The following is a 14,721-nucleotide window of genomic DNA, read 5'->3' as shown; positions in this document are numbered from 1 at the left end:
ATAGTACGCCGACAGTTTTATTTATCGGTAAAAGGAATTCATTTTTTTGCATTTGCTAACAGAACTAACAGATCACGGATGTTTCAGGAACTGGGAAGGTTCTGTAACTGCCATGAAAGCGATTCTGTAGCTATATGCATGGCTTAAAATATCTAACACTTATTGGAGACGGTGATAGTTCTATCACAAACATACTACAAGTAGTTATGTCTTATGGCCCCAATGCGTTCTTTATAAACGAAATTGAGTGTACTAATCATGTAGTTCGAAATTACTGTAACAAATTAAAAGTTCTTACAGCAAAACTGCAAATAAAAAAGATAATGTTTTATCCTCTCTGAGAAAAAAATAAGTTGATAACATATTAAGGGCTCACATAACCCTGCGCGCTCTGAAAACTAAGTAAATTTGTAGTGACCTAGTATCACCCTTGTTCCTAAAAATCGGAGTGGGGATCGCAATCCTCAACATCGAGGAGCCGACATAAGAAGAAAAAGCAAAAAAAATCGGTAAAAAATTCATTTCTATTGTATCGTCCCGTAAAATTTTATTATACTGAAAGTATTCTTTTCTGAATTAGGCTTTATATTTTGGTGATCCAGCCACATCGGCCGTCTCATGTCTCATATAGCGGAATAATCCATCGCTGTATGATTGCATCTATAAATGAACAGCTCCCAGCTACTTCCACCTTGTATATAATTTATTTATAGCCCGCTAGATGGAGACAGCGTAGCAGACCGACTAAGCTTATCCGAAATAAGAGTCTGTTGGATTAGCGGTGAGCGCACCAACCATTTTATGATTTCTTCAGTATAAAAGGGGACAGTTTTTAGATCTAGCGGCAATTTTTGATTGTCATTTGTTTTTTAGCAGAATTCTAAATTCTTTCCGAATGAAGGGAAGTTAGTGCAAGTCCACACACTCATAAAATATATACGTAGATATATCTATATCCCAATACTTGTGGAAAATTAATAAAAAAGTAATGGTTTTCAATTAAACCAAATTAAGTGTACATGTATTAAACATACTGTATGACATTCCTTTCTATGATTCGTTTTCATTATGTAGTTTGAAGTATTAATGCCTGATCATAAATATTAATTAAACTATTCTACATAGTAGGTAACGATGTATTCGTGCTCTGAATTTTCTCTCTCCAAAACTTAAACAACAACTTCCGATAGATTTTCTATTTTTATATATTTGAGTGCCGATGCTTAAACATTGTAATATTGTTTATTTTTTTATTATTTATACCCGCTAAACTGCTCAAGCAGTTTGTCAGCAGTTATTAATAGATATTTCAATTCCTCTAAACTTATATATATTCTCCGGAAATCCACCCATCATCTGCTAGTTAGTAGTTTAAGTTCAGAATTAATCTGAAATGGCTGATACCACATCTAGTAGTTATCTCTCCACTAGGCTTCACCCGGCTGCGTTCCATGTGCATCTCATAAATAGTAATTGAAATCCATTATTGATTTATTGGCAGACTTAACCTTTGCTCTTTCCGCTGTAGAGGTAATATTTATATTGGCAATACAGCCTTCCTCACTGTGCCCCGTGCTAATACAAACTTCGCCACACCCTTAATTTTAAAATACACGAGCTCAACATGCACCTCGGATGCAGTAAATTGAATTTAGAAAAACACTCTGAAAGAAATACATTATTGGGGGGAAGCGTACATTTCCTTCGTGTATTCGTTGTTGGTAAACATCATGGTTATCAGGAAGAAAATTGCATTTTAACGAAGGGATCGGCAAGCAATTTTGAATTTTGAAAAAATGGATGTTGGTTGAATAAAGTTTTGTTATATTTCATGATAAATGTTTGTTATATTTCACCTCATGAGATCACAAATACACAGAGGTCCTTACAAGCTACGCGACTGCGATGCAACCACAAGTAGCCTACTGATATGCTTCTCTTTAAAGTTGATTCCGTATACGGCGCTACGCTAAGTGCAGCCATGGAATTAATACGATGTGAAGTGTCTCTAGCGACGAAGACAATAATATTGTTTGTTTTAGTTTTTATTTTTGGAATAACTAATGAGTAAAACCCCAAATTTAAATATTTTATCATTGAAGATAATATTAGCGATTCGCAAACAAAAATTTGAAATAGGAAAATTGAAAACTGAAGGAGGATCCTAGATGCGACCGTTTGATTTTATGGTAGTTTTTCTTTATATTTACAAGCATAAAATTGATGTTAAATAATATTTTGGGTTCACACATACCACGAAATAAATGTAGGGGCCTTCGTTGCCGCCAAGAAACTACATGCCAAATTGACTTTTCTTTCCAACCTCAATTCACGCCTTCTCCGCTAAAACAACTTTAATCAAAATTATAGTTATAAAATTATGAATTTTTTTCCCACCTCCAGAAAAAATTTAACATTCAAACCACATTCGGACGTCAATTCTGTCAAATGCGTTTTAGATGCGAATGCAACTTTCTTAGCGGGCTACCAGAACTTGGTAGCGTGCAACCAACTTTAAACCCGTAGTCGACGAGTCGTATCGTGTACGAACACTAGCAAAATAGTATGGCTGATACTCACGAGTCGCTTGTCGGATAATGGCCTTATCCGACAGAGTATTTACTAGTAATGTGGGACAAGTAAGATAAATACGCACATGACCCAATTGAATATACTAATTTTACTCATTATTGATCAGATTTTCAATTATTTTCAGAGCAGATTTGAGTATAATAGTAATAATAATAAAAATAACATGGCATTTATATAGAGCAGTTTAGTGTCATTTTACTTCAAGTGCGCTTAACTACTCGTATAACAAACTTTTAAAAAATGGTAATTCAGTATTAGTGGTTCTTAAAATTATTCCTACAGTGTGCCTTACCCAAATAGAGATCTAATATTACAACATTAAATACACTGTTTATACAAAGTGATTACAAAACTTAGAATAACAATAACAGCAGGATAGAACAAAACACGAATATTAAAACTAAAACATAATATAAAACAGGAAGCAGTTTATGCTCAGAAATGAGAATTTTCTGAGCAGACACTTTAAAAGGTACAATAAGGAGACAACAGAAACCAATCAATTACCGGAAGTTGTAGAATATGGATTATTATAAAATATTGAAAAGAAGTTAAAATTTATGAATGGTAAGATTTTTTAAATAATTTTGTTTTTAAAGCCCGTTTAAATTCAGCCAAATTCTGGAGATTAGTAAGAGCTGAAGGAAGTCTATTCCAGATGAGAGGGCCTGTTACACTAAAAGAACGATCAAAGTAAACAGCTCGATTTGACCTAGAAAGTTCAATTAGACGATTACTAATATCTAGATCTGCTGACCTTAGAGTAAGCTGTCTATTGCTTAAGTTTTGTCGAAAACATAGTTCCGATATATAGGCTGGCGCCATTCCTTGCAATGCTTTGAAGGTCATTAAGCAGATCTTAAACTCTATTCTTTCAGGGCATCGATGCCAGTGAAGGCGAACTCTCAGAAGTGGGGTTATACGGCAATACTTAGATTCACCAAAAATCATTCTTGCCACAGCATTAAAAACTGACTGGATTCTATTGATTTGTTTCTGAGGTAGGCCGGCATATGCACTATTGCAATAGTCCATACGTGAGACGACGAACGAATTTATGAGTGACTTTGTTCCATCAGAGGGAAGGCATCTCCTGATTGATTTTTTCTGCATTAAATGGAAAAAACCAGAACTTACTGCCTTTGAAATTGGCAATTCAAGAGAAAGAATATTGTCCATAGTAAAACCCAGAAATTTTATTTCTGCAGAAGGGATTATATCTGTATCCTGAATACGGATTGGACTGAAGTCAAGAAGTGCTTGCCTTCCAGGGGAAGCTATCCACATAAATTCTGTCTTTGTGGGATTTGTTTTAAGTTTATTGACAGACATCCAACTTGAGATTGTGTTAATGAGGCTAACCACCTCGTTTTTAAGGACGTCTTTTTCGTTCGGAGAACAAAACTTGAAAATCAAACGATCATCTGCGTAGCCTTGTGATTCAAAGCCAGCTGAGTGAATTAGTCGTTCAAGACGATTCGCATAGTATTATATACCCATTTTTCTAACACATAACTAACAGAACTTAGCACCGTTCTTCTGCAGGGGTAGGCAGATAAGATGGACCGCCAAACAACTCGATCTTGGGACACACTTCTTGCTTTATTCACATTCATACATCGTCTGTTACATAGCCATCGGTTATTCTGACCCTTGACATGGCCGACTCAAGTATTTGGTTCACTTAATCATGCCCAGCGCCCCTGAGGTGATATTTCGCAAAAGCGGCGCTATAAAAATCATCCAATAAATAAATAAATAAAAAAATGGGTGTGTCAAGCCTACGCAAGACAGAAGTGAAACTTCTAGTATTCTTCTCTCTCTCTCTTTTCATTTCATTCTCTCTTTTTTTCTGTCTATTGACATATTTATAAGTAGCATGTGATAAAAAAAATTAAAAGTTATAAAAAAAGAAAAAAAAAATTAGTTAAAGCGGGGATCGAACCTCGGTTCTTCACGACCACAGTCGTGCGCTCTGCCTGTAGACAGCGAAGATGAGTTAGGAGAGTGAGTTAAACTAGGTATATAATATTTACACCTTGCTAATGTTTTCAGTATTATTAGGGCTTTTTTATACTAATTTTCATATATTTATTGGCAGGTAGAGTAGAAATTAATATTGTTTAGCGTTTGCCAACGACTATACCATGTTGAACACACCGGTTCTCGTCCGATCACCGAAGTTAAGCAACATTGGGCGCGGTCAGTACTTGGATGGGTGACCGCTTGGGAACACCGCGTGCCGTTGGCCTATTTTTTATTTTAATTTCATGTTTTTTTTATTTTTTTATCATTACTATAATTAATAATATCATAAAATTCTTTAACTTTTCAAGTATGCTACAGGCCTAAAATATTACTTAGTGGATTGATATTATGGTCAACCATTGAAAAAAAAAATTCCTACAAACTTATTAATGTAATTACGATCTTTTTCAAGCGCGTATGTAATGATTATTTTTATCAACCTCGCACACACCTTGCTAATTTTTTCAATATTATTAGGGCTTTTTTATACTAATTTTCATATATTTATTGGCAGGTAGAATAGAAATTAATATTGTTTAACTTTTGCCAACGACCATACCATTTTGAACACACCGGTTCTCGTCCGATCACCGAAGTTAAGCAACATTGGGCGCGGTCAGTACTTGGATGGGTGACCGCTTGGGAACACCGCGTGCCGTTGGCCCATTTTTTATTTTAATTTTATGTTTTTTTTCATTTTTTTATCGTTAACATCATAAAAAATTTTATATCATTCTTTAACTTTTCAATTATGCTACAGGCCTAAAATATTACTTAGTGGATTGATATTATGGTCAACCATTAAAAAAAAAAAATTCCTTAAAAACAAAAAAATAATATTCCATGGCCGAGAATCGAACTCGGATCAACTGCTTCGAAAGCAACTATGCTGACCATTACACCACCAACGCCAGTTGTCGAGATGAGCTAAGAAGCATTTATATTTTACTTCAAAACTTTTACTACATCAAATGAACTTTAATCGGTCCCGCATTTTCGTTTCGGTCATGAGTTGGTTTTACTCCTCGAAATTGCATGACGCGCGTAAAGAAGTTTCACTTCAATAAATAATAAATAAATAAATAAAATAATAATAATAACATAATGTGTTGTTTCACATCAAGTGCGCTTTATGTCTTCATATCTTCATTGGGAGTCCCGGACTTCTTCTGTGGACATAAAATATATTTATTTGTATGCATAAATTGTTCAGTGCGATAAATAGAGTTTTGTCAATATACCAACTGTAGATCTTAAAATGTCATAAAACGTACAAATATTTTCTAAAAATTATTCAAATAAAAGTATATTTCTCAAAGGATCCCAAGTAAATATAGTGGGGAAGTGAAAGGTGGGGAAATTCTTGGGAAATCATCTGGTCACCAAACACCACTGAAGCTATTTAAAGAAACTTTTCGATGTACAAATATCACTCCATTCTCGCAACTTACCCCAATATCATAGTCCCAATGTCTCCGACTAGTGTGGACGCTTGTTTGCTATTCGCACAAAAAAACATTTGGTTGTTATTTAAAATATTTTATTATCGCTTATGCAACAAGAATATTCAGGATCATTTCATTACTGGGAATCTGGTCGGTTTTTACCTACCCGCCTCACTAGAAAATTCTTTTTGTGAGGAAGGAATGAAACTACATTTATCATACATATAATGAATAACTATATTATTGTATTCAATCTCGATAACCTCTTGGTTTAGATGAGTTGCACATATAAAGAACAATAATAACACAACAAACCCGTGCAACTAGAATTGGCTCTACGTTGAACTTTGTGGTGGTACTTACTAAAACTTATTTCGGTCAAAAAAACTAGGTATTTTCGCTATGCACCATTTATGTTTAATATTCTTCCAAATCATATTAAGTCTACCAATTCCTTAGTTAAATTTAAAAAGTTAGTAAAGATGTTTGTATTGACAGACGATTGTCTTAATATTTTTTCATCCTTGTCCTTTCTTAAATAATAACGTTTTATATAAGTCCCATTTGTTAAAAACCAAATATCACCCTAGCTGTCTTTATTATCTACTTTGTACCTTCTTGGGAATAATGATTAATGATTAGTTATGGTTCAAATATTGGTACAATACTCGTATACTGTTGAATTACCCATCTGGTAACTCGTCCAATACATATTTTTTCTTTCTTTTTGAAATATTTTGTGTTTGCATGTATTATTACTTTATGTTAGCTTCACAAAAATACAGGCTTAGTCCTTGTGAGGTTGATTTTTATGAGAAAAACATGATTTATGTATAACGAGATGCAATAAATAAATATACTTCGGCAACCAGACACAACAGAATGGTTATAAAACATGAGCAAAGTTTATTTTAGGTTAGGTTAGGTTTTTGATTGTCACTTCAATGTTTTACTTAGTCATAGAAACGTGTAAAGGACCAACGGATATATATTTCAACTGCGCCTGAAACAGTGTATCGCCGCAATCCCTTTTCACCAACGCTATTATTATGACGTTTTTTAGGTGCCGGCAATAGCCCTAACCGTGCCGGTCATCATCCAACTTCGCCACGTACAATGTTATTGTTTACTAATTCAATAAGCTCATGCTTTTATTAGATATTCATTTATTTTATATTTTTTACGACATTTTTTTCGACTACGCCAGAATGAGTATACGACACTGGCGATATAATACATATCCTACGGCCGGCGTTTTCGTGGTGCTGACAAAATACTGCCCGTACCGGTCATCATGTCCAACTTCGCCATGTACCATGTTTTCGTTTAAAATCTAAATAAGCTCTTGATTTCACAAAATTCCTGTTTTTTATAGGTATAATTTTTTTATATAAACTCCACACAGAAGGCCCTGGTGAAAAAAAAAGACAGACAAACCTCACCCCACGAACCAGGGCACCCCTGCTAAGTCACTAAGGAGGGGTGTTAGTCATCCAATAAATTCCCGGGCAACGGTACCCATACCCGTCTCCCACATTTATTTTGCGCCTGAATTAGTGTATGCCATAATCCCCAGCACTGACGCTAGTATATGGGGTGTTCCAGGTGCTGACGATAGCGCTGCCCGTGCCGGTCATCGTGTCCAACTTCGCCATGTACTACTCCCACACGCAGGCGCGCGCCAAGCTGCCCAAGAAGCGGCGGAGAGTGCTGCCCGTGGAGCAGCCCAGGGGTCCCCGACTTCCAGGTACGATCATTTCTCATTTATAACTCATATAAACCGCAGGAAGAAGGTAAATAACCTCAATTTGTTATATGACATTGTAATTTCTCTGGATATAATATAAGACACAGCACCCTTCAGGCGACTTCACGAAAACGGCGCTTTACAAATCATTCAATTATTATTATTATTAAGATATATTAAAATGTTACCCTTTTACTGTAAGCTATATTGCTACTAAAAACTATGGCAAATAGTTATATTAAGCTTGTTTTAATGAAATATCTACTTCGCAATTTTGAAAAATAGTTGACTTTTGAATTGTGAACTCTGGCTCACATGTGATACAAGGAAAAGAAACCCGCTTTCTTTGTCTGGAATTTATAGATCAACGCAACTTTTTCAGCTTGCGATGAAATTTAAAACGATAAATGCTGGTTAACTGCCAAAATGTAGTAAAATATTTAAATTAATTTTAATTTTAAGTCATTTACGAGGACTTGAGAATATTTTTAGCGGGTTTTGGAATTTTACACAGTTGTTGTTGATGAAGGAAAAACAGAACTCTTGAGGTTATTATAATATACCCATCGCCGTAGTACATTGTAAGGGTTTTCCATTCCACCCTTGTAATGGACCTGTTTGGGGTAAAGGAACGTAAAGAATTTTTTTTTCATAAATTAAAATACGTTCAGAGAATAGGGAGAAACGAACAGACTATGGACATCTCTGGGACATACTAGAAGCTTTATTATAGAAACCTACGTCGGTAATAGGTGTTAACCACGTAATAATTGAAAAGAGGCGTGATGGAGCTCAACGAATCAGATCATTCCCAAAATCAATTAAATAATTTTTCGCCAATCACGGAGACTAAGGGCGGTCTAAAGACACGAAACACTCTAGGTTGATTTACTGTTGAGCTAACCTTGGGATCCGGTCTCACGATGCGTGTAAGGGCACTTGGAGAACGACGATAAATTTGCATTCTAAGGTAGAAACGAAGCGATACCCAACCAGCGATAACGAAACAGGGGGGTGACGGTTTGGCGAAAGAAGATGGTTTTTTAGAATGTTTTGGTCCAGAAGACATATTACGAGGTGATCCTCATAGAGAGAATTGTTTACGATCGCTGAGGTTCTGAGTGCTATTTCAAGTGTTGACAATGGACACGAATTTTAACTTAAGATGGGATGTTTGGCCGAAATTGCCTAATTATATTAACACGGGGGAGATGCAAGTTGGGTAATTAAGAAAAGACATAAAAGTTAATGGGTCACGAAGTCTTTGATTAACGATCAAAATTTTACGACCTTTTTTTGCGCGTAAACAAAGTTACGAGGATAATATATTGAAATTCCTGGATGGAGCGAGAAAGGGGTATATGGGTTGGGCTAAAACTAGACGCAAAAAAACTGTAAAAACAGGGATGTACTGGGCGTAGATCACCGAAAAGGAAGGACCAGGAATCGAAAAGAAACCCGAAAGGTAGTTTAGCTCATGATGGAAGAGGTGTCACCGACTCGGGTAGTGGACAGCGATGGGTTACGAAAAATTACCAGAAGATATGCGGCGGATATCACGAAAAGAGTCAAAACAGGTAGGCGAAATTACAAAAAACGTGTCGAATCAAATTTTGGAACGAATGCCTACGTATGTCATCACCGAGAGGAAGGTATATGTGTCCTGGGATCACCCACGGATCGTGTAGACACCAATCAAATGCTAGAAGGCAGCACACAAGGAAGGATACTGGATTGCGCAAGCGCTGGACATAATAGGTGAAAAGCTTCCGTTAGTTGGGATAATTTATCGATTATATTATCGATATCAATAGCGAATTTCTCGGAAAGATTTCGAAAACAACGATATAGAAATGAGCTACACCTAGTCTATAGGCCGGAAATCAACCAATATTACGGACACAACACGTGTACGAGAAAAAATAATCAAATAATTTTACGCAATAATCTACATCGCCGTATATCATTTACGAGAGGGCGCTCGGAAGTCAGGCCACCGAGTACGCGCCTGTACCCGTCTCGGCAGGGGGGTAGGTGTCTACCTCAACTCGGCAGGCGGGGGCCAAAAATCCTGAAACGGGGTTATGCAATTCTAAACTTAACGGGAAGTGAAACCTTGAATTCATAAAGGCGAAAGTCGCACAAATTTTAAGTCGATTTATTCGAAAAAACATTATTAAATAGCGTTGTTTGGAGGGAATCAGGGCTTTTTTTCGTTCTAACTTGGTTGGAGTCGGTCTTCGAGATCTTTGGCGTCGCGACAGTTCTGGCGTGCGATTTTTAAACTAAACTTATAGAGTTTTAAATGTAGTGAAGTTGTGGGTTTTGAAAATCAAGGTATTTTCATGAAGTTAGAGTGCTTTTAATATTAATTGAAATAATTGAAGTGTTTTAAAATTTAATTAGATTCAACCAAAAAAAAAGGGTAGACTCATAATTAGCCAATACTAAATTCACGGGTTGGAGTCTCTTGGTTTGGACTAATATAGAACGATGAAACTCAACTGCAGTAATGTTTAATAATAACGCGTGTGCCATTAGAGGAGGAAAAAAATAGAGAACCATAATAATTATCAAATGACCTGACGAAAACGGCTAAGACAAAGTTCTAAATTTATTGTGAAATTGAAGAGACAGTGTTTTTCTTGCGAGCACGGGAAGGATTTTAACGGTTTACACGATATAAGAATTGAGTGAAAAAATCGAAGTGAACGTGGCAGATAATATATGAAAGGTTCTAGGGAGGGGAAGGGGGTTTTGGGTAGATCTCGGCAAATACTTAGATACTCTAAAATAGTCGATAGGGAGAGATATCTAGACTAGGTACAGTGGAGGCCAACAAATACCTATGCATGTCAACTATCAACTTACGGTTAGGGAGGAAGAGATATTCTATTGAAAGAAATGATCCGCTTAAACATTCCGAAATCTAGTATTCGGTAATTTATGTGCTATCTACGGGGCGGCGTATGAAAATAGAAATTTTAGCTAGAAAAATTAGATACAATATGGTTATAGTTTCTACTGGCGAGTAGACGGGTGACATAGAGAATCGATTTCGAATTTAATACGAACCTTTAACGGCTTAGGGGCTTCTGCTCATACCTACAGTTCCTGGACGCGGATTAATGTACATGTCGTCGATATCCCGACTGGACTGGTAATATTACGATTTTGGGTGAGTGAACTTGCATGAATATATATTTCCAGAACGTTAAGATTGCGACGAAGATGGGGCTGCAACTGATAAAATAGTATCACATTTAGAACTGTTTGCTTGCTTCTAACAGCTGTGTTTAGCACGAGGCCAATGACCCACTTATTTGTAAGCAGTTAGTGGCGACACACGACCCAAAAGGAAAAAAGGGGACCCCATAAATCACTCGACGTCCGTGCCTGACGACAAAAGTCGTACATTCTACCGAGTTGGCAGCCGCGCAGAGGCACCTCGAATCAACATGGAAGCGACTAGCTGCAACCAACTCATGCTCAAAACAAATAAAAAAATAAAATTAATAATATTTGTATAACCTTATATGTTCACTAACAAATTCCTAAATACCTTTGGCCTCGGCTTAGAACTCACCGTTGGAGTATGTTGTCCGTAAGCTGTCTTGGGAAAGCACACAACTTCCTCGGCTCAGAAGATTTTCTACTTTCCTCATCACGCGATTTCGGGGCGTCAACGTTGTATGGAGAATCACGAAGAGTTCGGGAGGTCATCCCTTTTCGCGGGACCGGGTCGGATGAGAGGACACGAGAGGCAGTATGAAAATTAATGTCAAGTTGGAATGTTTGGGCCTTGGTTCGCTGCGAAGGCGTTTAATTGAACGGGCTCCAAGTCTTTCAAAATCGCGTGGAGGGGACGTCGGCGTGATGAACGAGGGTTCAAAATCGGAGGACGAACACATACTAAAGCGGGGTTTACCCGGAGGTTGATGCAACTCGACTGGAAAACCCTCGAGATCCTTTGCAGCAACCTTCGTGAGGTGGATAGTAGGCCTGGCGGCTAGTGGACGTTGAAAGCCTCACCAGAACAAACCTATTTGAAACATGCACGCGTTTAGCATCATGACAAGGGACGCAATAAAAAATTCCCCTTTTACAGTCAGTAAAGTAGTCCGTTGGAGGAAGCGGGGCGGGGTGATTTGGGATATTCCAACAGGTGCATTATCTCTCCCTCTGACGTGAGCGGTCCGGAGGTGTCAAGGCGACTATAAGAAGAAGTTAGACCAGACCTCGGGGAAAGCCAGACACGTATTGGTTCTTGGGGTTTTGCATTTGGAAGAATAGCGACCATTTCATTTGGGGCAGTGAGGTGCCGACCCAGTTTGCAAAAAAAAAACCTTTTCTCGTCATTCAATCCGTTCCCATCTCCTTTTCTCTCGTTTCCACTTCCATCCGCAACACCCAAAGTTTACTAACCACAGCTAAACCCATTTATCTAGTTTCAGTACATCGTTACAGAGGTCGACGAGAGAGTCCCGGTACTTATGCGGAAACAACACACTATTCAACGAAGGGTTTAATAGCCCGTACACAAGAGGGGGGGGGAGGGGTACGGTTCTATGTCACAATCTAGAATTTATAAACACGGGGACGTTAGAAATGGCGGGGATACAAGGCAATTGTAAAGATATGATATAAGCTGTTAGGTCGATTAGTAATAGGGTCCAGTATTCGAAAGTTAGGTGAGACACGTACTCGTTCCTTGTAGAACTCGCTGAGGGTCGATGGACGTTTTCCCCACGCTTTGGCTAAAAAGAACCGGGAGTTACCACAGAAAGGAGACATTAAATACCTACCACCCCATAGCGGGGGGGCTTCGAATTAACAAATCACACAACGTGAAGTTAAGGGATTTATTGTAGATCAACCCCAAAGCGTAGGCCTTATTTTACTGTGTGCGATACCACAGGGGCGGGGAATATTCAGAGTTAGCTAGGCCCAGCACGATATCGTTTTGCAAAAGCGAAACTGAACGCTGGAGAGAAGGAGGTATAAAAACCTCATTCAAGCGAGTTAGGACAATTAGGAGGTCGAGTCAACACATTTGGTGCCTTGAGAACCAGGAGCCGAGAGTTTTACAAGTTGGGGTGGCTTCATTGACCTTATAAGCGATAGAGGTACGAGTATGGTGTCTCAAGAAAAAAAAACATGTCAGGAGCGAATAGAAAAAAAATAGGTCGAAACGAATGTGGGTCAGTTGTAAAATAGTCTAGACAGGTGAACAAAAATTAAGCTGGACGCACTGTTAGACTCTAGTGTCATTTGTGATTTAATTACTTACGATGGAGACGGCGAGGCGCCGGACAATAGTGGAAAAAAAAAAAGGTTACCTACTCTTACGTATCTACAGCCGGTGGTAGATTTATCGCTCTGAACACGGCAGGGATGTCGGTCGGCTGTTTGTTGGGACTCGTGTGGCGCCGTTTTGGGTAAAGTCGCCTCAGGCGCGCCGTACAAATGAATAAAGAGAATTAATACACAATACGGTAGTTAGTAATGAATAATATAAATTGAGTACTTTCACGAGACTAATAATAAAAGGGAAAGGTTACACAGTTAAATGGAAAAAAAAAACGTAAGCTGATGTTAATCAACATTTCATGAGAAAAAAAAAAGAGAAAATAAATAAATAGACAAGTTAATTACGGAATCTTTATTTGAGTGGAGGTTTGTATTAGTTGATATTGCGAAATGTACGCCAACCTTCGATAAGGAAAAAATATACAAATCAGTTAAATGATCATAATTTGAGAAGGGCTCGCATTTAGATGGTGAAACGTAAAGCATCTGACTAGTATTTTGTAGACCGCTTGAAAAAAAAATAATATGAAATGAATATTATTCAAACATTTTAAATGCCTTACGAAAGTGGGTAAAAACCGTACTAATATCGGTTTGTCGTTTCGAAGAGACCTATCGATGGTCACTTGAAAATTATTGCAAGCTAAAAGGAACTAATAGACCTTTTCATGATTTACAACGGTCGGGTCATAAATCTTAGAAAGAAAAAAATATCCACCGAGCATTTGCGAGACGATTTGTAGTACATAAAAACGGTTTGTTATCTTTGGATAGCGTGATATTAAGGGGAAACCTAACCGGTGAACATTTTGAAGGAAACAGCTTCGAAAATACAAGCTTTCATACAAAAGGGATCCGTCTATCCTCTTAATATAGAGTTAAACTTCGCAATGGGTGGTGATAACAGATAACAGATATTGTATGAGCTTTTGTACGACGTAGTTTGGAAACGTTATGCGTGCAGACATCGGTAGTCTCGGAATGTGTATATTACAAAATGGTCGGTAGACAACGGTTTTTCGATACCTAGCAAGCAATATAAAGAGGGAGAAAGTGTGAGATGGTAATAATAATAATAAGGTAAACCGAAGACTAGTGAGATTTGACTTGGTTACGAATCGGGACAGCCGGGATAGTGAGAGAGGGGAGATAATAATTATTTTGTTATGTTTTCGTAAAGGTTTAAATTAAACGTAGTGAGTACAAGCAGGGATACAATACGTTTGCGTACCACGACGAGTTCATTGAACCTACAGTGAACATTACCGGTGATTACTATCAAATACTTAAGTTCGTTACGTAACGGATGTTTTTCGGTGAAATAAATGCAGTGTTCTTGTGAAGTGAATAGTTACAACCATTGGATATAATCTAACTTAATATTTGAATAAAGTGAAAACAGTGATATTGTGAGAAAAACTACAGCGTGAAATAGTGACTAAATTCTGTGAATAAGAATAAATAAATCCGTTTCAATTAGTTCAACAAGTAAACAAAACACGTTCGGTACAATACGAATATTAAAACAAAAGATAGGTAGTCTCGCAAAGCTACTACTTGGATGACTTAGTCATATATTTGTGCGGAAATGTCGATGAA

The 14,721-nt window shown here is 37.4% G+C and overlaps 1 protein-coding gene and 2 non-coding genes across 3 annotated transcripts in view; all 3 read left to right on the top strand.

Annotated features, from left to right (window-relative positions):
• The window catches only part of Shaw (potassium voltage-gated channel shaker cognate w), a 502,823-nt gene that overhangs the window by 474,164 nt on the left and 13,938 nt on the right, over nt 1–14,721 (top strand). Inside the window, exon 10 of the mRNA XM_089648338.1 lies at nt 7,671–7,812. Coding sequence (XP_089504464.1) covers nt 7,671–7,812 — 142 coding nt within the window. The remainder of the gene's footprint in view (nt 1–7,670; nt 7,813–14,721) is intronic.
• Nucleotides 4,725–4,843, top strand: LOC149426274 (5S ribosomal RNA). Its single transcript, XR_016303326.1, has one exon. It is a non-coding gene; the product is annotated as a 5S ribosomal RNA (ribosomal RNA).
• Nucleotides 5,166–5,284, top strand: LOC149426273 (5S ribosomal RNA). Its single transcript, XR_016303232.1, has one exon. It is a non-coding gene; the product is annotated as a 5S ribosomal RNA (ribosomal RNA).

The sequence above is a fragment of the Hesperophylax consimilis genome, chromosome 1 (assembly GCF_061612785.1).
Source record: "Hesperophylax consimilis isolate HC1 chromosome 1, BYU_Hcon_1.0, whole genome shotgun sequence".
Classification (NCBI taxonomy): Eukaryota; Metazoa; Arthropoda; class Insecta; order Trichoptera; family Limnephilidae; genus Hesperophylax; species Hesperophylax consimilis.
The sequence above is the reverse complement of the archived record's forward strand: the minus strand, read 5'-3'. Positions and strand labels throughout refer to the sequence as shown.